Source organism: Callithrix jacchus, chromosome 10 (assembly GCF_049354715.1).
Source record: "Callithrix jacchus isolate 240 chromosome 10, calJac240_pri, whole genome shotgun sequence".
NCBI classification, from domain to species: Eukaryota; Metazoa; Chordata; class Mammalia; order Primates; family Cebidae; genus Callithrix; species Callithrix jacchus.
The window spans coordinates 100,771,795-100,795,760 of record NC_133511.1 but is presented as its reverse complement, the minus strand read 5'-3'; the positions used below and the strand labels follow the sequence as shown (position 1 = coordinate 100,795,760).

The window sequence follows — 23,966 nt, the reverse complement described above, 5'->3', positions numbered from 1 at the left end:
CTTGGGTTGTGACCAGTGGCAGCAGACTGGACACTGCCTAAGATGACCAAGTTCCCAGGGGGAGGGGAGGCAGCGATCACTGTGGTTTCAGTTGGCCATTTTTCCCTGCTGGTCTAGAAAGATTGGGCAGTTTGGACTGAAAAGACTTCTTCACAGTGCAGCACAGTGGTTGTGGCAGATTGTGGCCAGACTGCTTCTTTAGGTGGGATCTGGATCCATTCCTCCTCAGCTGGTGGGGCCTCCCTGCAGGAATTCCAGCAACTCCAGCCAGGGGTTTATGGGCAGAGCCCCAGTCTTCCTGGGGAAGAGGCCCTGCAGGGAGGCGGTCATGATTTCCTGTTCAACAGACTTAGTCTTTCCTGCTTGCTGGCTCCGAGGTGGCTAGCAGTACAGATGAGTGGGATTCCCCCCATTGCAGTGTGCCTGCTCTACCAAAAGGCAGCCAGAGTGTTTCATAAACAGGTCCCTAATCCTGTGCCTCCTGACTGGGTGGGACCTGCCAACAGGGGTTGCCAGACACCTCAGACAGGAGAGTTCTGGCTGGTATCAGGTTGGTGCCCCTATGGGACAGAGCTCCCAGAGGAAGAAGCAGGCAGCCATCTTTGCTGTTCTGCAGCCTCTACTGGTGATACCTCCAGGTGCGGGAGGGACCCAGGTGAATAGAGTCTGGAGTGGGCCTCCAGCAAACTGCAGCAGCCCTGCAGAAGAGGAGCCTAGCTGTTAAAAGAAAACAGAAAGCAACAACAACATCAACAAAAAAGACCCCATAAAAATCCCACCCAGAGGTCAGCAGCCTAAAGATTGAAGGTAGATAAAGCCATGAAGATGAGAAAAAAATCAATGCAAAAGTGCTAAAAATTTAAAAAGCCAGAGTGTCTCTTCTCTTCCAAATGATTGCAATACCTCTCCAGAAAGGGCACAGAACTGGACTGAGGCTAAGATGGATGAATTGACAGAAGTAGGCTTCAAAAGGTGGGTAATAATAAACATGCTGAGCTAAAGGAGTATGTTCTAACCCAATGCAAAGAAGCTAAGAATTATGATGAAACACTACAGGAGCTGTTAACCAGAATAACCATTTTAGAGAGGAACATAAATGACCTGATGGAGCTGAAAACCCAACACAAGAACTTCACAATGCAACCACAAGTATCAATAGCTGCAGAGACCCAGTGGAGGAGAGAATCTCAGAACATGAAAACTATCCTGCTGAAATACGACAGGCAGACAAGATTAGAGAAGAAAAAAGAAAATGAAAAGGAACAAACCAAACTCCAAGAACTATGGGATGATATAAAAAGACCAAACTTGCAACTGATTGGGGTACCTGAAAGAGACAGGGAGAATGGAACCCCACTAGGAAAACATACTTCAGGATGTCATCTAGGAGAACTTCCCCAACCTAGAAAACAGGCCAACATTCAAATTCAGGAAATCCAGAGAACCCTAGCAAGACTCTCCAAAAGAAGATCAACCCCGGGACACATAATCAGATTTGCCAAGGTTGAAATGAAGGAAAAAATGTTAAGGGAAGCCAGAGAGAAAGGCAAGGTTGCCTACAAAGGGAAGGCCATCAGAATAACAGTGGATCTCTCAGCAGAAATCTACAAGCCAAAAGAGACTGGGAGGCAATATTTAACATTCTTAAAGAAAATAATTTCCAACCCAGAATTTCGTATCTGGCCAAACTAAGCTTCATAAGCAAAAGAGAAATAAAACCCTTTTCAGACAAGCAAATGCTGGGGGACTTTGTCACCACCAGTCCTCCCTTGCAAGTGCACTGAATAAGGAAAGAAACACTGTTACCAGCCACTACAAAAACACACTGAAGTACATAGACCAATGACACTATGAAGCAACTACATTAACAAGTCTGCATCCCAGCACTTTGGGAGGCTGAGGTGGGTGGATCACGAGGTCAAGATATCGAGACCATCCTGGTCAACATGGTGAAACCCCATCTCTACTAAAGATATAAAAAATTAGCTGGGCATGGTGGCGCGTGCCTGTAATCCCAGCTACTCAGGAGGCTGAGGCAGGAGAATTGCCTGAACCCAGGAGGCGGAGGTTGTGGTGAGCCGAGATCACGCCATTGCACTCCAGCCTGGGTAACAAGAGCTAAACTCCATCTCAAAAAAACAAAACAAAACAAACAAAAAAAACAAGTCTGCAAAATAACTAGCCAGCAACATGATGACAGGATAAAATGTACACATAACAATATTAACCTTAAATGTAAGTAGAATAAATGCCCCAATTAAAAGACACAGAATGGCAAGCTAGATAAAGAGTCAAGACCAATTGGTGTGCTGTATTCAAGAGACCCATCTCACATGCAAAGACACACATAGGCCCAAAATAAAGGGATGGAGGAATATTTACCAAGCAAATACAAAGTAGAAAAAAGCAGGGCTGCAATCCTAGTTTCTGGCAAACAGATTTTAAACCATCAAAATCAAAACAGATAAAGGCATTTCATAATCATAACGGGTTCAATTAAACAAGAAGAGCTAACTATCCTAAACATGATAGTTAAACCCAATACAGGAGCACCCAGACTCATAAAACAAGTTCTCAGAGATCTAAAAAGAGACTTAGGCTCTCATACACAAATAGTTGGAGTCTTTAACACCCCATTGGCAATATTAGACAGATTATCAAGACAGAAAATTAACAAAGATATTCAGGACTTGAACTCTGCTCAGGATCAAGTGAACCTGATAGATATCTATAGAACTCTCCATCCAAAAACAAAAGATAACATTCTTGGCATGACATAGCATTTATTCTAAAACTGATCACATAATTGGAAGTAAAACACTTCTCAGCAATGCAAAAGATCTGAAATCATAACAAACAGTCTCTCAGACCACAGCACAATTAAAGTAGAACTCAAGATTAGGAAACTCACTCAACCACACAATTACATGGAAATTGAACAACCTGCTCCTGATTGACTCCTCAGTAAATAATGAAATTAAGACAGAAATCAAGAAGTTCTTTGAAACTAATGAGAACAAAGAAACAACATACCAGAATCATGGGGATGCAACTAAAGCAATGTTAAGAGAGGAATTTATAGCACTAAATGCCCATATCAAAAAGCTACAAAGATCTCAAATTGATATTCTAATATCACAACTAAAAGAACTAGAGAACCAGGAACAAACAAACCCCAAAGCTAGCAGAAGACAAGAAATAACCAAGATCAGAGCAGAACTGAAGGAGATAGAGACACACTCAAAAACCCTTCGAAAAAAAACAACAAATCCAGGAGATGGTTTTTTGGAAAAAAAAAAAAAAAAAAGAATAAAACAGATAGTTAGCTAGATTAATAAAGAAGGAAAGAGAATAGTTAAAGAATCAAATAGACACAATGTAAAATGGTAAAGGGGATACCACCACTAACTCCACAGAAATACAAACAAAAATCAGAGACTACTATAAACACCTCTATGCAAATAAACTAGAAAATCTAGAATAAATGAAAAAATTTTTGGACACCTACACCCTCCCAGGACTGAACCAGGAAGAATCTGAATTCCTGAATAGACCAATAAGTAGTTCTGAAATTGAGGCATTAATAAATAGCTTACCAACCAAAAGAAGCCCAGTACCAGATAGATTTATAGCTGAATTTTACCAGAGGTACAAAGAGGAGCTGGTACCATTTCTTCTGAAACTATTCAAAACAATGGAAAAGAGGGACTTCTCCCTGACTTATTTTATGAGGCCAGCATCATCCTGAAAATGAAATCTGGCAGAAATGAAAAAAAAAAAACCACAAAACTTCAGTCCAATATCCCTGATAAACATCAATGCAAAACTCCTCAATATAATACTGGCAAACCAAATCCAGCAGCACATCAAAAAGCTTATCCACTACATACAAGTTGGCTTCATTCTCAGGATGCAAGGCTGGTTCAACATATGCAAATAAATAAACATAATTCATCACATAAACAGAACTAAAGACAAAAAACACATGATTATCTAAATAAGCACAGAAAAGGCATTTGATAAAATTCAACATTTCTTCCTGTTTAAAAACTCTCAATAAACTAGGTGTTGAAGAAACATACCTCAAAATACGAGCCATTTATGACAGACCCACAGCCAATATCATACTGAATGGGCAAAAGCTGGAAGCATTCCCATTGAAAACTGGAAAAAGACAAAAATGCTCTTTCTCACCACTCCTATTCAACATAGTACTGGAAGTTCTGACCAGGGAAATCAGGCAAGAAAAATAAATAAAGTGTATTTGAACAGGAAGAGAGGAAGTTGAATTGTCTTTGTTTGTGGATGGCATAATCATATATCTAGAAAACTCCATCGTCTCAGCCCAAAAGCTTCTTAAGCTGATAAGCAACTTCAGCAAAGTCTCAGGATCCAAAATCAATGTACAAAAATCACAAGCATTCCTGTACACCAACAACAGATAAGCAGACAGTCAAATGGTGAATGAACTCCCATTCACAATTGCCACAAAGAGAGTAAAATACCTAGGAATACAGCTAACAAGGGAAGTGAAGGACCTCTTCAAGGAGAACTACAAACCACTGCCTGAGGAAATCAGAGAGGACACAAACACATGGAAAAACATTCTATACTCATGAATAGGAAAAATCAATATTCTGAAAATGGCCACACTGCCCAAAGTAATTTATAGATTCAATGCTATTCACATTAAACTGCCATTGACATTCTTCACAGAATTAAACAAAACTACTTTAAAATTCATAAGGAACCAAAAAAAGAGCCCATATAGTCAAGACAATCTTAAGCAAAAAGAATGAAGCTGGAGGCATCACACTAACTGACTTCAAACTATACAAGGCTACAGTAACCAAAACAGCATGGTACTGGTACAAAGACAGACACATAGACCAATGGAACAGAACAGAGACCTCAGAAATAAGAACACACATCTACAATCATCTGATCTTCGACAAACCTGACAAAAACAAGCAATGAGGAAAAGAGTCCCTATTTAATAAATGGTGCTGGGAGAACTAGCTAACCATATGCAGAAAACTGAAACTGGACCCTTTCCTTACACTTTATACAAAAATTAACTCAAGATGGAATAATGACTTAAATGTAAAACCCAAAACCATAAAAACCCTAGAAGAAAATCTAGGGAATACCACATAGAACAAAGGCACAGGCAGCGATTTCATGCCAAAAATGTCAAAAGCAATTGCAACAAAAACAAAAATTGACAAATTGGATCTAATTAAACAAAAGAGCTTTTGCACAGCAAAAGAAACTATCATCAGAGCAAACACAACCTACAGAATGGGAGAAAATTTTTGCAACCTATTCATCTGACAGAGGTCTAATATTCAGAGTCTACAAGGAAATTAAACAACTTTACAAGAAAAAAATCCAATCCCATTTAAAAGGGGCCACGGGCATAGACACTTCTCAAAGGTACTGATTTTGTAGCAGTACCATACTGTTTTGGTTACTATAACTTCATAGTATAATTTGAAGTCAGTTAGCATGATGCCTCCAGCTTTGTTCTTTTTGCCTAGGATTATCTTGGCTATATGGGCTCTTTTTTGGTTCCTTATGAATTTTAGAGACATTTGTGCAGCCAACAAACATATGAAAAAAGCTCAACATCACTGATCATTAGAGAAATGCAAATAAAAACCACAATGAGATACCATGTCACACCAGTCATATGGCGAGTATTTAAAAGTAAAGAAACAGCAGATGCTGCAAATACTGTGGAGAAATAGGAACACTTTTACAACGTTGGTAAATTAGTTCAAGCATTGTGGAAAATAGGGTGACAATTCCTTAAAGACCTAGAACCAGAAATACCATTTGACCCAGCAATCCCATTACTGGGTATATATACCAAAGCAATATGAATTATTCTATTATAAAGACACATGCACATGTATGTTCATTGCAGTACTACTCACAATAGCAAAGACATGGAATCAACCCAAATGCCCATCAGTGATAGACTGGATAAAGAAAACATAATACATAATACACCATGGAGCACTATGCAGCCATAAAAAGGAACAAGATCATATCCATTGCAGGGACAAAGATGAAGCTAGAAGCCATTATCCTCAGCAGACTAATGCAGGAACAGAAAACAAAACACTGCATGTTCTCACTCATAAGTGGGAGCTGAATGACGAGAACACATGGACACAGGGAGAGTAATAACATACACTGGAGTCTGTTGGTGGTGGGGGTGTGGGGAGAGGGAGAGCATCAGGATAAATGGCTAATGCATGTGAGGCTTAATACCTAGACAATGGGTTGATAGGTGCAGCAAACCACCGTGGCACACATTTACCTATGTAAGAAACCTGCACGTCCTTCACATGTATCCCGAAACTTAAAATTAAAAAGAAGGAAAGGAGGAAAAAAGCATCATTGCATTGCACAGAGACTGTTTTATAGGGATGAGCCTGTGTCTTAGAATAAACGATTTTAGGGAAACCAGGGAATCTATTAGAGGAGGAGAGAGAAAAGGTGGCAAAGGTTGAAAACTAACTAGCTGATATTATGATCAATGCCCATTGACAGGATCAATTGTACCCCAAAGGCCACCATCATGCAATATATTCAAGTAACAATTCTGCACATGTACCCACTGAATCTAAAATAAAAGTTGAAATTATTTATTTAAAAAAAACTGGGAGTCAGTTGTGGTGACTTACACCTGTAATCCCAGCACATTGGGAGGCCAAGGTGGACAGCTTGACCTTAGGAGTTCAAGACCAACCCGGGCAACATGGTGAAACCCCATCTCTACTAAAAATACAAAAATTAGCTGGTGTGTGCCTGTGGTCCCAGCTACTCAGGAGCCTGAGGTGGGAGGATCACTTGACCCTGGGGGATGAAGATTGCCATGAACCGAGATTGTGCCACTACACTCCAGCCTAAGGGACAGAGTGAGATCTTGTCTGAAAAAAAAAAAAAAAAAAAGCAAAGAGAAAAGAAAGTAGGGAAGCTGATAGAGTCTGATAGAGTGATTGGTACCCAAATCAAGTAAAGTTTGAATTCTATGGGGACTCTGTTTCCTTAGGCAAGTCATATTCAATACAGTGCCATAATCTATTTGAGAGAAATATGTTACCTATAGTTGAAAGAAATATGTTACCTATATTTCCAGAATATATCTAAAAATCCTGTTAGTGCCCAGAAGAGCTGCTGAAGCCATTTCTACTTTAAGTAGCTGTTGAATAGGAGTCAAAGAATAGAAATACTTCTGTAATAAATATCAAATACTTAGATGGAAAATTATATTTGTAGAACAAGGAAAATTTATTGTTGTCTCTATAATTTTATTGTTGTCTCTACAATTTTATTGTTCTCTAGTATTTTTTAACTTTCAATGTTTCAGTACATACATGAAATGAATTTAGATTTTATATTTAATCTCTAGGGAAATAAGAGTTCATGTATGTACTCTTATTTCTAAACAGCTCTACTTTCTGGGTACAATACAAATAGGGGATGGAATAGTTTTTGATTGCCCAAGCTTTAAAGAATGAAGGAGATAACACGATAACACTGAAAAACAATAATCCTTGTATACCAGTAATAAAATTTAGATGAGACATTTATTTTATCCAGGGCTGCCTAGCTCCAACAGTTTGAGAAAGAAATGAACAACAAGATGATGTGAAAACCAGATTTGGCATCAAATTTAATCATCTATAGAATGAGATATTTTTCAATTAAGAATAAATTATGAAAATAAGGGAAAGGCATATCTAACACATGCATTTTCTATTAAAAGATTTCTTTTAGTAATTCTTTTGAGCACCAGGTCCTATATCATTGTATTTTTAGTTCAATGAAACATGAAAGATTCTATTCTAAAATGGAATAACTCAGACTTTTAACAATTTTCCTTGTCTTTTACTTTCTTTTAGTACTTGAAGAAAGCAACTGCTCAGATCCTGGGGTTCCAGTCAATGGGTACAAGAAAATAACAGGGGGCCCTGGACTTATCAATGGACACTCTGCTAAAATTGGTACCATCATGTCCTTTTTTTGTAACAACTCCTATGTGCTTAGTGGCAATGAGAAAAGAACTTGCCAGCAGAATGGAGAGTGGTCAGGGAAACAGCCCATCTGCATAAAAGGTAATTTACAATTGTTTCTGAAGTCTATAGACATAGATGACGTTGCTAGACTTTTTGGTAGCTCCTTTGCATGTTTTTAAGCACCTGGAAAAAATGCCTTTCTCTCTTAAGTTCTTTCTGAAACCATATGTAACTCTGAGGTTGGAAACCATCCTAAAAACATTTGCTTTTTTTTGGGCGGGAGGGACCACAAAAGGACCTACTTTCCCTAATCACAACACCTTGAGGTGATCAAGAAGAGGAATATAGTTATCAGAGTGGTTTAGGAAAGATGACAGGGCTAAGTTTAATATATGCAAATCCAAGTATGAATTGAGGCAATGTATAAGCATTTACATAGCTCCACTTATCTACTTTCTATGCAATATTAAGCTGATGCAAGAAATAAAAGAAAAAAATAGATGCATCATCCCTGCCAGCTTATAGAGGGGGAGGATTGAAGATGTTAAGATTGAAGGTGTTTAAAAACAAAGAGAGTAAACCCTTGTAGATTCAAGGGATAGTTATAGGATGAGAGGAGTGGTGTAAGTTCAGCAAAAGGAGAGATAGATGTTTCTGAAATAGGGACAGTTGCATGAATCCAGTAGGACTGGAGCCAGTCTGGAAAGCTGGGGAGGATTTATAGATGTGAAGAGGAGTTGGGTTGGTATTCCAGATGGAAGACAGCGGAAAAAAAAAGAGGTGTAGGCAGAAGTGAAGTCATCGTGGTAAACTCAAAGTGAGGCAATCTGGGAATCTAGGAGGTAAACTTAAATATGTAGGTTGGACAGAAAAGTGGAATATCGTATAGAGAAATTTGAACCTTCCCCATTGGCAGTGGGGAGGCATAGTTTCTCACTGAATTGACTCACTAGTTGCTTCAGGTTAACAGCGTCTCTATTTGGGGGCAGGCCACAATGATCTGGCTGTTTATTGGGAAGAAAACATGTCCTTGTCCTAGATTATCCAGATAATTGCCTTAATCCTCCACTTTGCCTTCGGGGTGTTTGTCAACAACCTGAATCATGGGAAAAGGAATGAAAGGGAATGGTTTGTGAAAAGAATAAATCACTTTAGACTTTAGCCAGAAGCGACCTTCATCTCCACCAGCACAAATTCTGATTTTTTATTTCATTAAGTATGGGAATGGTGTCACATATGTCCTTGGAGATTTTTGTCCACTCTTCTCTTACAAATTAATACAACCGAAGTTCTCTAAGTTGCTAATTAGATGAATGTTGGCTGCCTGATTGGGAAAGTGAGATGGGAAGGATTCCTTTTCACTGGTGAAGAAAGAAAGACTTCAACAAAATTAAACTGGGCTTTGAATTGCCCTCGAGTGATTGTTAGGGGCCTTAACGGCAGAGAAAGAACATGGAGGATTCAATTTTCCAAGACTTATCTATGGTTGACACTGCTGTCTGGTGTCAAAAGAGAACCTTCTAATTCCCCGTGGGGGCTATGTTTTAGAACCTTCACTTTGACTTTTATTCCATTTTCATCAAGTTTGCTAATTCTATTCATGTGAACAGATGATCCTAATTTATGATGCCATTGTCCTAAATCACTCAGGTGAGGCAGCCCTTCAGAGGCATCTGCTCTTCTTGTATTCTTCAGAGGGTACTGTCAATCAAGATGAAAGGCAGCAAGCTCTTTTGTAAAGTGAGATGTTCAAGCTTCACTGATGTGTCTTGCCTCTGAGAGCCTGGGGAATGGGCACTGGGTGTCCAGAAGTAGGGGTCAGGTATGAATTTGAACTGAATGATGTGAACAGTCAATATGAAAAAGGATCGTGCAGCAGTGTCTTCTTTATTTCTAGCCTGCCGAGAACCAAAGATTTCAGACCTGGTGAGAAGGAGAGTTCTTCCAATGCAGGTGCAGTCAAGGTGAGGTTGAAACACCTGCACTCTGCCCTGACGGCTAATGAGTATTTCCCCTACCATTCCCCTTCCCTATTTGTGTTTGGCTAAAGACAGTCTGAGGTTTCTTAGGGACATTTAGTGCTAACTGGTCATGAAAGAATAGGGTTGTTAGATGGAAGCTTATTAGCCAGCTGCCTTTAGCCAAGAGGTAGCAACTGTTGGAAGATGTACAAATTGCACTGGATCGTGGGAAAGTACATGGCCAGTGGAAAGCAAGACTTTCAGATGATCTTTGAGAAAATGGACTTGAATCCTTGAGTCTTCCTGAAATTACCATGTACTTGTTATGACAGCTTCTAGGGAGATTACATTTCTGTTAAACACAGCCAGCTATAATTTAGGAAGATATGCTTGAAAGTAACCAATGAGATGAGGCAGTCTGGGGAGCCCAAGGACTAGAGACCAATGACCAGCCATGCAGAGGGATGTGAACCCTCTAGTGTGCCCCGCTTTTCTCCTGGGAAGACAAAGGTGGGGTCCATCTGGTGGGGAGGGAGTAGTCCCTTTCTACTCATCTCTTCTACATTCTCCTCCTCCCTCTCTCCAGTCCAGCAACACGGGCCTCCTTGGTTTTCCTCTATCAGTCCAAGCACAGTTCTGCTTTAGAAAGAACTCTGACTTCTCCTGTCTGGAACCTGCTTCTACAACATCTCAGTAAGGCTTAATGCCTCTCTTCCTTCAGTTCTCTGCTCAGTTTTTGCCTAACAGAGAGACCGTCCCTAACTATCCTTTTAAAGATAGCAATTCTATATTTACTCTGACTGTCTAGTGGACCTCTTTACCCAGAATTCTCTAGACTTTACTCCGTTTCTATCTTAGCATCCCTCTCCACCTGTTGACTTACCTTTTTTTCTTAAGGGTTTATTTGTTTAATTTCTGTCTCCCTTACTCTCTCTGAAATCTGAAAGGTACACGTGCAGGAACATGATATATTTTGTTCATGCTGAAAGTTCTAGTGCCTAAAACATACATGCCACATAGTAGGCACTCAGTAAGTATTTATTGAGTGAATGAATTCGATTGACAAACAAAGGTTTAGGACCCAAGTGTGCCTCTATCTTTAGTGCTAGGCATTCTTGGGTGAGTTCATGGGCAAGTTCCTAAACCTGCTGAGCCTTAGTTTTTTTCTTTTGAAAGTAGGGATAATCATAGAAATCTGTCTCTGGGGATTGTTTTAAGGATTATATGCAACATAATAGTTAGCATTTGTTGCATGTTTGCTCTATGTCAGTTGCTCTTCTGAGTACTTTGGCTGCCTTAGTTCATTTAATCCTCACTATAACCTCTGAGGTAGGTATTTTTATTATCACCATTTTATTACAGATTTTATTACCATTTATATTAGAGAAGGGTAAACTGAGGCTCAGAGACATTAAGTAAGTTGTCCAATGTCACATTGCTAGAAGTGGCAAAGCCAGGATGTAAATACAGTATCTGGCTTCATGGACTGCTGTCTTACGCACTAGACTGAGTCTTATGTAAAGATCCTGGCAAAGCACCTTGGACACATAATCATCATACAGTGATTTCTAACCTATTGTTAGAAATAGTAACAGTGAATTCTGGTGACCACAGCCAAGTTCCCCAGAATATTAATAAGTCAGAATATCCATCAGTCTCTCACCCCTCCTCAGGGCTGTCTCATTCCATTTTTGTCTTTTCCCTTTCAGGGGCAAGGCATTTCCTTGGAAACGGTGGCAGTGAAATTCAAATTCTGCCCTCTTTCCTGATCTGTGTGATTTCCTTGGGCTGGACTCTCCAATAAGTGGGACCAACCTGTTCTTCCCAAAGAGACATGCTGTAGAGCAGCCCCTGCACTATTCAAAAAGACTACTGGGTTTCCTGTTTTTAAAGCAATATTAATGAAAGGTTGGGAGGCAAGGTGCCAGGTTTTTCAAGTAAATGAAAAAGCAAGACCGAAACTTGGTTTTAAGTATCTTTTGGGAAGACAGGCAGCTGAAGTGGAAGGTATTCCTATCTCCAGCAGCCAGCTCCTCACCCAAGAGCCCACTGTAGACCTTGTATGGGCAAGGGAGGAGCTTCTTTGCAAGTTCAAGACCACCCTGAGCTATAGACCTGATTATAAATGTGAGCTAAAGATTTGTTTAATGAAATCAAGAGGATTGGACTATTTGCTCTGGGCCAAGCACTGTATATAAAATAGATTTCTTATGACAATATCATATTGCTATGGTGGGGACACCAGGGTAGAAATTTTGACTGCTAAGCACTGCCTTGGGTACCAAGTTTCTTTACTGTGTGCCTCTGCACACTTCCACTTACCTCTCTGGGCTTGCTTTCTCCATTCACTAAACAGGGATGAAAACATAGATTCCTAAAGGAATTTCAACTTTTCAGTTGATAGTCATTAGGTACCAGTAGAAAATGAACACAGCCTGCAAGATGTGTGCACATCTTCCCCAAGAATCCCTGAGTGGTCTCTGGGGGCTCCAGCTTCAGGGCTCATTTAATATTCCTTTTTCCCATGCATACACAACGCTTCATATTTCTCCCAATCAATGTGCCCCAAGAGAAAGTTTTATTCTCTGAGGTGTACTAATTACATCTGCTAATTGCTAAATCAAGCTGCTGTATCAACACAGTTTAGTTCGAGTCAATTTTGAATATTGCCCCATTATGATAATATTTGGAGAAAAACAATATCTAGATTTCTTTTATTCAAATTAACTCCCTTTTCTGTTTAATGTTGCAATTAATTTCTTTGTGTGTGCATGTATAATGTACCTTTGGATAGCAGCTATTATGCCAGATATTATTCTCTTTGGTAAAAATCTTAAGCAGCTGGAATCATGCCAGTAATAGACATGGAGAAATAAAATGAAGATTGAAGTGTGCAAGAGAATTTGCTCAGTGGGAGAGGTGAAGTGTGTGTATGTTTGAGAGAGAGAGGGAGGGAGACAGAGAGAGAGAGAAAAGGAGAGAGAAAGAGGGACAGGGAGAGAGAGAGAGGGAGACAGAGAGAGAGAGAAACAGAAACAGAGACAGAGAAATAGAGAATAAGATAGCCATTTTTGGATGGGCGGAGTAGCTTGCACGTGTAATTCCAGCACTTTGGGAGGCCAAGGCAGGTGGAGTCCAGGAGTTCAAGATCAGCCTGGCCAACATGATGAAAACCCATCTCTACTAAAAGACAAAAATTAGCTGGGTATGGTGTCGCATGTCTGTATTCCCAGTTATTTGGGAGACTGAGGCATGAGAGTTGCTTGAACCCAGGAGATGGAGGTTGCAATGAGCCAAGGTTGCATCACTGCACTCCCTCCTAGGTAACAGAGGGAGACCCTGCCTCAAGAGACAGAGAGAGAGAGAGAGAGAGAGAGAGAGAGAGAGAGAGAGAGAGAGAGAGAGAGAGAGAGAGAGAGAGATTTATTTTTTTCTGTTTCTGTAATGAAGTATCTACATGGGAAATGGCATGATGCTAAAGAGGCCACAATGACTCTCTCTCCCTGCTCTTTCTCTGGGCCCATGTGTCCTGACCCAGGGAGACACCATTACACCAGCTATACTCAGTGGCCTTCAGCAAGCAGAAACTGCAGAGCGCCCCTACCAAGAAGCCAGCCCTTCCCTTTGGCGATCTGCCCACAGGATACCAACATCTGCACACCCAGCTCCAGTATGAATGCATCTCACCCTTCTACCGCCGCCTGGGCAGCAGCCGGAGGACATGTCTGAGGACTGGGAAGTGGAGTGGGCGGGCACCATCCTGCATCCCTAGTGAGTCAAGGCTCATTCTCGGGCTGGAGCATCTTCCATCTTTCACAGCTGCCTGTGAAAAACCATTAACTCTGTTGAAGACTTTTTGAGAAAGCATCTCCAATGCTTTCTCTAATTTGATGATAGCTGAAATTCCATAGTTTTATCGCTTTGGCTTTTTTCCTTTGGGTTAACCTTACTACTCAGGAGAAATTGACTCATTAAATCTTAGAGTCATACTTTCTTGGGTGATTCTATCATATTTACTTGGAGGAAAGGGTCATTAAGTCACAAAGTATGGAAGGGGTTAAAGGTGCCAGAGGGCCTCAAGTTATATAATCTTGGCTTGGGTACTTATTATTAAGCAATGAGGTACTAGGCCGAGGACCAGTGGTTTATGCCTCTGATCCCAGCACTTTGGAAGGCCAAGGTGGGTGGGTCATTTGAGGTCAGGAGTTCAAGACCAGCCTGGACAACATGGTCAAATCCTGTCTCTACTGAAAAGACAAAAATAAAAAATAAATAAATAAAATTAGCAGGGCGTGGTGACACATGCCTGTAAACCCAGCTACTTGGGAGGCTGAGACAGGAGAATCATTTGAACCTTGGAGGCAGAGGTTGCAGTAAGCCAAGATCATGGCACTGCACTCCAACCTGAGTGACAGAGTGAGTCTCTGCTTCAAAAAACAAAAAACATAATGAGGTATTAATTACATCATAAGGTTATGATGATGAATACTGAGATAATATGCGGAAGTATCTGGATTAGGGGCCTGCAGTTACTAAGCTGCCTTCCCCATCCTCTTCGTGAAAGGAGAACAGTATGGTTTAGTTCATTGTTGTCATGTCTATGAGGATAGTCACGATATTTTGAGTTTGTTTACATGTACCATCTCATTCAGTCTCCTGAAGAGCTCTGCGAGACCATTGTTATTGCTCTATCCATTTTACAGGCAAGAAGAGGCTCTGAAAGATTAGAGTACTTACCCAAATTCCTATTGTTAGTTAGTGCCTGGGATCAGAACTCAGATTTCATTTGACTGCAAAGCCTCCAATTTTAGCCCTAGCCTTTACAGCCAGCTGTGTCAAAGAGGGTTCATTAATATTTAAAGGGAGAAGAAAACCAGGTTACATGGCTTAGCGGTCATCACACCCATAGGGTTCACCTTTCGGATCTGTGCTCTCTGGTTGAGTGACAGACTCTCCTTTGGATGACAAAGTCTGAATTTATCTTACTAAGCTGGTACTTTCTCCATAGTCTGCGGGAAAATTGAGAATGTTACTGCTCTGAAGACCCAAGGTTTGCGCTGGCCGTGGCAGGCGGCCATCTATAGGAGGACCAGCGGGGTGCATGATGGTGGCCTACACAAGGGAGCATGGTTCCTGATCTGCAGCGGTGCCCTGGTGAATGAGCGCACTGTGGTGGTGGCTGCCCACTGTGTTACTGACCTGGGGAAGGTCACCATGATCAAGACAGCAGACCTGAAAGTTGTTTTGGGGAAATTCTACCGGGATGATGACCGGGATGAGAAGACCATCCAGAGCCTGCGGGTAAGAGGGGGCCTGGGCTTATACATGGAAGCTGGGGCTCTGGCTCTTGCAAGCCCTGTCCCCTTAGCATGTCAGCAGCCAACCTGGAGCCTGGCATGTAGGAGTATTCAATATTTTACATGGACAGATACTAGACGGGGGCATCTAGAAAGACTGTGGAGGCTTTTTTCCACCTTGATTAATTTATAAACAAGATAGAGGCAAATGTATCTATCATTTTGGTCATCAAAAGTTAATCACCTAAGAGTAAAATGTACTTCTCCTAGTAACATATGTCACCTAGGTGTGTATGTCATAAACTGTGACAAATTAAAAATTAGTGAAATTATTTGTTTAATGGCTGGCTCTGCCTGAAACTGTTAGTTCCATGAATGTTGTGATTTGTCACTGTACCATCACTGCGTGGCACAGTGCCTGGCTCAAAATAGATTATCAATAAATATTTTTTTAATAAAAAAGGTTAACCACCTATAACATTTGGGTACTTTCCTAGGTAGGCTTTGAGGACAGAGATGTTTTACCCAAGATATACTCCTAACAAAGTTACAACATATGTCTATTTTTCCCTGCCTCCCTACCTCTCTTTTATTCACCAACCCATCTGTCTATCCATCCATCTATCCATCCCTACTTCCATCTATTCTTCCATCCATCCCTTCATCTATCCATACATCCATCTATCCCTCCATCTATCCCTCCATCTATCCATCCATCCATTCATCCATCCATCCATCTCTCCATCTATCCACCTACCTGTCCATCTATTGTTGAGCCACCACAATGTGCCATTCACTGTAAGTAGGCACAGAAAAGAACAGGACATGTTTTATTTTCTCTGAAAAGTCCAGTTGAGTGGGAGAGACAGACCAATGTATCATGATCAATGTGACACAAGAGAAATCCTAAGGCAATGTACTCAAAGAAGATTGAGGTAATAGAACATATACCTAAAAATTTTACAAGATGTGTGCTCCTAGAGGCTCCCATCAAAAGGCATGACCAGCAAGGACTGGGAAAATTAGGAAGGACTTGGTGGAAAAGTCTTGTGGAACATGCTAAGCATGACTCTATTTGCTGGCTTGAAGGTAAATGAAATGTTTACGGTGGACCAGAGGCTGAAAACTTAGCCTGTGAGGGTTTGTCCCTTGATGGTGCTGACACATATTTTAAATCATTTATTTATTTGCAAGCATTGTTTGATGTCAAGATATTTCACTTAAAGATTTGGAATTCACTTTCTAGCAAAACTAGAATGCTGGTCCCGCTTCGGCATGGAGTGGTTGACTGCAGTGACGTGGCCACTGCCCACCTTGGATGGGTGTGCAGCCTCAACTGTCCATTTCACTTACTTAATCCTCCCTTCCAGACCCTAGGAGGCATTTCAGTTTGCAACACTGGAAGTAGAGCAGCTGCTTTCCATGATTCCTTCAGCAAAATGTCTCCAAATAATTGTAGCTGCCTCTTAGACATTTTCTCCCAATAATTTATCCCCAAGACTTGCCTGTTCCTGTCTACTGTGGAGCTGGCTCCTCACTGTCACTGCCCATTCCTTGCATTTGTAGATTTCTGCTATTATTCTGCATCCCAACTATGATCCTATCCTGCTTGACACTGACATCGCCATTCTAAAGCTCCTAGACAAAGCCCGCATCAGCACTCGAGTTCAGCCCATCTGCCTCGCTGCCAGTCGGGACCTCAGCACTTCCTTCCAGGAGTCCCACATCACTGTGGCTGGCTGGAATGTCTTGGCAGACATGAGGAGCCCTGGCTTCAAGAATGACACACTGCGCTCCGGGGTGGTCAGCGTGGTGGACTCACTGCTGTGTGAGGAGCAGCATGAGGACCATGGCATCCCAGTGAGTGTCACCGATAACATGTTCTGTGCCAGACAGGACCCCGCTGCCCCTTCTGATATCTGTACTGCAGAGACAGGAGGCATTGCGGCTGTGTCCTTTCCAGGACAAGCATCCCTTGAGCCACGTTGGCATCTGATGGGACTAGTCAGCTGGAGCTATGATAAAACATGCAGCCACATTCTCTCCACTGCCTTCACCAAGGTGCTGCTTTTTAAAGACTGGATTGAAAGAAATATGAAATGAACCAGGCTCACACCCTCCTTGAGAAGCATTTCTGTGCATCCATCTATACATGTGTCATTGCCTGAAGCAGTGGTGACCTGAAGTGTGATTTTGCCTGTGAACTTGGCTGTGCCAGGGCTTCTGACTTTAGGGACAAAACTCAGTGAAGGGTGAGTAGACCTGTACTGCTCATAGGCTGATGTCTCCTCCACTACTAGGACAGCCAATTGGAAGATGCCAGGGCTTGCAAGAACTAAGTTTCTTCAAAGAAGACCATATAGAAAACCTCTCTACTCTACTGACCTGGTGGCCTTCCCCACCTTTCAGTGACATGAATGCCATCAACTTGACCAGGGAAGATCTGGGCTTCATGAGACCCGTTTAGAGGCTCTCGAGTTCTAGAGAGCTGCCTGTGGGATAGCCCAGGGCAGCAGAGCCTGGATGTGGCACCTGCTTTTGTGTATGTGCAGCAGTACAGTCTGGTCCTTTACCTTCCCCATCTCTTGTACACATTTTAATAAAACAAGGGTTGGCTTCTGACCTACAAAACAAATGTGCTATGCTCTTATTTCTGTATGCTGTTTCTAGGAACTACACGTATCAGGGCTGATGGCTTGGTGATAGCCCTTTAAAACAGTGCCAAGAGCTATCATTCCCAAATAGTGTGTTTGACAAAGCCAATGCCATCTTTTTAATACCAGCTTTTAGAGCTTGGTGGGTCATGGGCCCCTCAAGGGAGGAGAGACATTGGTACCCTCCCACAAGGCACAAACAGAGACAAATACCAGAGATTAGATAATTTCTAGGTTGCCTCTGCTTCTCATCTTCTAGATCCAGCACAGAGTCCTGCTTTGAACCTCCATAAATCTTCATAGAATGCTTTTATAGCATCTGAATTGAAGTCATGTATTTACTCACACTAGGTTTAGAAATGCCAAGAAACTGTAGCTTCACTGTCGTCTATAACTTACGTGATTTTTCTCTCAAGCCTCACCCTCACCTTCCACTGGATAGTGAAGGAAAGAAAATGAATTCAGTCTAGTCAGACACCTTAAGGAATCCTGGCACTGACCCTCCTTTTGGGGTGACTTACTCTTTCACCCTTTCTCCCCTGCTCTCCTCGCCAGTTCTCTTCACTAGGCTGGTGCTTTAGAGGGTTACCTACCTTCAAGCATTGGGATGAGAATGGGGACCCCTAAGTTCTTGCTGGTTCTTGGGTAGTGTGTGGTGGGTCTTTTATTTGTTGACATTTAATGCTAGAGTCTGTAACTAGTGTAACTTGTGCTATGTTCTCTATTTTACGGGGCCCAGCACTCCTTCCTGCAGCCTCAGCTCCTCAGCTCCTGCTGGAACTAGTGTTCCTGGCATCTGGTGATAATTCCTATTTGGCCCTGGTCAGGGTCGCTCAGCCTTATGGCCACAGTGACAACCTTCTCTGGCAACTGCCCAGCCACACTCTCAACAACCTCCTCTTCCTCCTTTGGGGAATTGGGGGAACTTTTTGGTCTTTTCCATACCACATGAGAGCTGAGAGCCCAGGCTTGTTACAGAACATCCTGGGAGACATTTACCTCCTGTAGACACAAACAGGAACTCCCTCGTTCCCTTAATGTGTCTCAGAAAACTCAAGGGCTTTAGCCTAAGATAGGAGGTGAGGATTTTATTTGTTACCCAACCTGTCTCCCGCCATGTCTGGGTCTTGACAAAATCCCATGAGCCAGAAGAGAATTTCTTCTACTTTCTCTTTTTGTCAGCCTTTCCTGGGGCTTTCCATAAGTCACATCTTCCTCCTTTCATTCAACCCTCCATGCCCATCATCCTTGCTTAATCAAAGATCAATGTGTTAGTTATCAATGGTTGCGTACAAATTACCCAACACTTAGTGGCTTGAATGGTAAGTGTTAATTCTCTCACCGTGTCAGTGGGTCAGGAATTGGTGAGCAGCTTAACCTGAGGTTGTCATCAACTGAAGCCTTGACAGAGGCTGGAGGATTTGAGTCTATAAATATTTATCAGGTCACTCAAAGGTTTTTCTTTGTTAAGCCTAGAAAGCTTGGATCTTAAAAGGTGTAATGGAACTTGGATTAAAGAGATAGATCTGAATTCAAATTCCCGTCTTTTAAATTCTTTTCTAAAGTGACCTTGGGCAATTACTTAGCCTCTCTACCTCAGCTTCATCACCTGGCAAAATGGCATAATAAAATCTTGAGATTTTGTTGTGGTAACTGTGACAATTAAGTGAGATGCTGTGGAAAGCAATGAATATAATATATGGTATATAGTCTGGTGCCGGTAGTGCCCGCAGGGTCAGGACTGTTCAGCTAGGCACAGCTCAACAACTGCCTCGGGAGGCACTCTACACATACCCGCCCACACCCTCCATCTCCTGACTGTGTCCTGACCCTCCACCTGGAATATCATATTCTCCACTTCTTTGTAACACTCTCTTTACTACTTGAGTTGTTTTCTCTTCTTGTCTTACTACTCGGATTTGGTTCACATGTACCTCATCTTAGCTATGACTCTGGCCCCCTCAGAAGCTGAAGCTGGCCTGCAATTTTGGTAATAACATCCCAGTCTGCTTGGTTCATGGCTCCTTGGCCATTTGCCACCACCTTTAGATCTTTCTACACTAGCACTGCTCTTGTGGGCTATGAACACTTGATCACACTCACCTAAGACTCTGAGGCAGGCAAAGAGAATCAGACACAGCTTGTCCCTTGGCCATATCTGACTGCTATCGGAATGCTGTCTATCTCTCTTTGTAACAGAGCCCTTGCCTGCTAGCCTAGAACTCCAAAGCTAGAAATCTTGAGCATATATCAGTCAGGGGCTTTTCAGAGAATCATAACTTTTAAGAGTCGTATACAATAAGGGATTATGATAACCACACAAAATCATGGCCACTGATGGAGAAGTCCTGTGCAAGACTGTTGCCTTTGTTTCTGGCATTGGACCTAAAATCAACCAGTCCAGTGGTAAGGAAGGAAAACTGGATGTGAAGTCAGCAAAGCAAGGACAAGTGGAAACCTGTGTTTGTCTCTTGCTGCCTCCAGCCTCCATGACGTGAGTGACCTGTAGTAGAAGTGGGTGCCCTTTGCTCATAGCTGCACAATCACCTAGTCCAGGACTCAGGGAAGCCAGAGAAGGATTTCCAGCAGGCATTGGAGGAGCTATGGGCCTGTGGGCTTTCTCATTCCAATAAGGTGAGCTGACAGATAGTAACACTGTTTGTGAGCTGCCACAGTGTCTGATGTGCTCTACCAACTCTCAAAGCCTGAAAGTAGTCACTGCTTCACTCTCCTTTCCAAATCTCATGTAAATTTCTCTTGTGCTCACTCTAACCTGGAACCATACAGGGAAGGTAATTCTGCAACCTAGTTTCAGTTGCCCTAAGCAGACACGGAACGAAGCCGTCACAAGTCATGGAATACTAATGCTGGAAAAGTGGCTGTCAACTGAGGACACCTTCAGGGAGTGCCAGAGAAAGCTCCTGCTTCATCTAGAATAGTTTGGTTCTGATTTCTTTTGTGGTGATTGCTTTGTTTTTTTTTTTTATGTATCCATGTAGCCCCTGACATCTGACAGCTAGGTTTTGGTGCCCAGGAGTTGATGTGGCACTTCCAATGAGACTGTGATGTTCTCTTGTTGAAGATAAATACTCTCACAGAATGTCAATACCTGTTAGGATCATTCTGTGACTGTGATGGGTCAAGATACGAACAAGACCACTTCATACGTAAAAACAGACAAAAGCCAAGTGACTATGTAAACTACAAAAATGCCAAATATTCCCCTCTCCTAGTTAATACGAGGGACGGCTGCTTCTTCATCAATTACAGTGGGAGCCTCTTTATAGTCTTTTTCCTTTTAGATAAGACTTATTACATGATCAATTATAGAATCACCCCCCCTTCCTGACAGCATCCAATCCAGAACAAAACCCCACCTTGAAACCTAAGACCACTTAACAGAAACTCAAATCCTGTAAATTTTTTCTAATGCTCTCTTGAGGAGACACCCCATAGTTCCCCATGATGTACATGTTGCCTCATTGCAAGGAGAAAAAATCCAACTTGTTCAATTACCAGGTACGTTTCTAGTGGTCTTTGGCTGGAAGGCATTGACTATATATTATAAATCACACATACACAGTCATATATGTATGTGTATATACATATATGCACACACACATATACACATATGAATATACAGACCCTTCCTGGCTTACAATGGCTTGACTTAGAACTGTTGAACTTCATGATAGTATGAAAGCAAGATGCACTCAGCACAATCATGTTTCAAGTATGGATGCAACCATTGTTTTTCACTTTCAGAACCATGTTCAATAAATTACATGAGATACTGATTTCATAGTTTATTGTGAAATAGGCTATTAGATGATTTTGTCCAACTGTAGGCTAATGTAATGAGCACATTTAAGGTAGGGTAGGCTAAGCTATGATGTTAAGTAGGTTAGGCATATTAAATATATTTTTGACTTAATGATATTTTCAAATTATGAGTTTATTGGGATGGAACCCCATTGTAAGTTGAGGAGCATCTCTATATGTATAAAAGCATCTTCCCTCATCATACAGATTTTACTAAATTTTATGTATCAAATAAATTTTATCATATGGTACACAAACTTTAGGTAAAATCTATATGATTTAAACAACACTTTCCTTTGGAGTGATCATATTTATACACAAAATGGACTTTTCATGAGTAACTGGGTAGTCAACTCACACTGTATTTTCTTACATTAACTCCAAAAGGAATTGAGAGAGGGGCCATTCGAGGATAGTAAACCTTTCATTCACAGGTAGTTAGAACTTTCATCAAGTCACTGGCATGATGAACAGGAAGGAGGGAAGATATTGTACATAAGGAAAGAGTTTGGAAAATACATAAGATTAAACATGGAGGGGGCTGTCTTGGGGAAGGGCAGATTGTTTTCCACCACTAACCTTTTATTACAGTGACAAGTCAGGTTGGCCAGCCAAGGCGAAGCCCATTGGTGGTAGATCTCAAATGCTAGGGGTTTCTGATTGTCCACTTGCAAACATCAAGCTCTTTATGATGTCATCAAGGGAGTGAAAGGATAGAAGTGGCATTCTAGAAAGGCCTGTCAGGATGGCTGTACTAGCCAGTGGGCAGTGCTTAAAAGACCGAGACTGTGGTCAAATCCTAGCTCTGTCACTTATAACCTTGAGCATGACACCCAATCTCTATCCTACAGTTGCATCTCATTTGTAAATGTGATTGACAATTTTTGAGGATTTAGCATTCAGCAAGATACTGCATTCAAGATTAAGTATATGGACAGTGTCTGGCCCAGTGCACTCTACAAATATTGGCTGCTATTATGGCTGTTGTTGTTTTGTTGGCATTCTTTGAGAGGAGGAGACTGGAGGTTGAAAAACCTGTTATGAGAAACGTTATGAGGGATTGGGGAGGAGAAAGGAAGTTTTAGAATGCTGTTGAGGTCCAAGTATGCGGAAGTAAGTTTGGAGTGGGGTCAATAACAGGAAAGAATGGGTAGAAATCAGTGAAGCAAGGATTGGAAGAACCAAGAAGGGTGAGAGCAAGAAGCAATGAGATTGTGTAAGTGGGAGTTGTCTGTATAGATTTCTGAGACACTGCAGGGACTGCCGTAATTTTTAAAATACATTTTCCCATATGCGTATGTGTATGGGGTGGGCTAGGGATGGTATAGGCTGGAATTGTTAAAAAGAACCAGGCTCAGCTGGACAAGCAGGAAATTTGCAGCCATCCAAATCTCTCCTTTCCGGCATAGTACCCATTATCCTCTGCAGTATGGGGTTTGAATATGAGTCTTCACAGTTCTGTGGGATTTATGAATTTTCATGTTGTCAAATTCATCATCTGCCCAATACTTAATGGGCCTTCCACATTTACTTCCTATATCAGAATATTCATCAATTAAGTATCTTCCATTCTGAATTCAATTCAGCATGGTGATTTCATTAATTTTCCACCTGTCTGGCATTCATTCATCAGCAAAAATTATTGATGTTCCAAAGGTCTCGGAACACTAAAGGTGGGCAAAATAGGCTGGCACTGGCTGTCAGTCATATCGCCCCAGAAGAACATGCAAAATTAGAAACCATGGTAAGAACTAGGAAGGAAAATACAGCATGCTGTGAGAATCTATAGCAGGGGGAACTGATTTAATCTGTAGGGGATATGATAAATGGTTTGCCTCCCTGGAAAGGTGAATGATGGCTGCGTCAAGAAGGAGGTAACTACCAGAACAAGGTTAGGGAGTGAGGAAGAGCATTCCCGACAGAGGGAAGAGCAGGTGCAAATACCTTGAGGTGGAGGGCTCCTGGTATATTTCAGGAACTTCTAGAAAAGCAGAAGGCTGCAGGGGAAAGTGTGAAGAGGGGAACAGTGTGATGTGAGGTTGGACATGGAGTCACACCATGCAAGGCCACTTTAGAAGCTGGGGGAACTGGATGAGAGGACATTGCCAGGGCCACACAGTATATATTAAACCGCATGAATTCCTAGAATGTGCACTGGGAATTATTAGTGGAGTCATCAAGCCATCGGTAGAACCCAAGGCT

The 23,966-nt window shown here is 41.7% G+C and overlaps 1 protein-coding gene and 1 long non-coding RNA gene across 16 annotated transcripts in view; one reads left to right on the top strand and one right to left on the bottom strand.

The window, feature by feature from the left end:
• The window catches only part of PAMR1 (peptidase domain containing associated with muscle regeneration 1), a 98,753-nt gene extending 80,830 nt beyond the window's left edge, over positions 1 to 17,923 (top strand). For all 5 annotated transcript variants that reach the window (XM_035262355.3, XM_035262354.3, XM_035262356.3 and 2 more), the window contains 5 exons: positions 7,917 to 8,129; positions 9,928 to 9,994; positions 13,530 to 13,762; positions 15,000 to 15,292; positions 16,855 to 17,923. In XM_035262355.3, coding sequence (XP_035118246.3) covers positions 7,917 to 8,129; positions 9,928 to 9,994; positions 13,530 to 13,762; positions 15,000 to 15,292; positions 16,855 to 17,391 — 1,343 coding nt within the window. In that variant the 3' untranslated portion in view covers positions 17,392 to 17,923. The remainder of the gene's footprint in view (positions 1 to 7,916; positions 8,130 to 9,927; positions 9,995 to 13,529; positions 13,763 to 14,999; positions 15,293 to 16,854) is intronic.
• Positions 1 to 22,409, bottom strand: part of LOC128928978 (uncharacterized) — a 97,834-nt gene extending 75,425 nt beyond the window's left edge. For all 11 annotated transcript variants that reach the window (XR_013523377.1, XR_013523375.1, XR_013523376.1 and 8 more), the window contains exons 1-2: positions 22,344 to 22,409; positions 13,679 to 13,814 (exon numbers count right to left, since the gene is read on the bottom strand). This is a non-coding gene — a long non-coding RNA (uncharacterized LOC128928978). The remainder of the gene's footprint in view (positions 1 to 13,678; positions 13,815 to 22,343) is intronic.
• Positions 22,410 to 23,966: the final 1,557 nt, after the last annotated feature.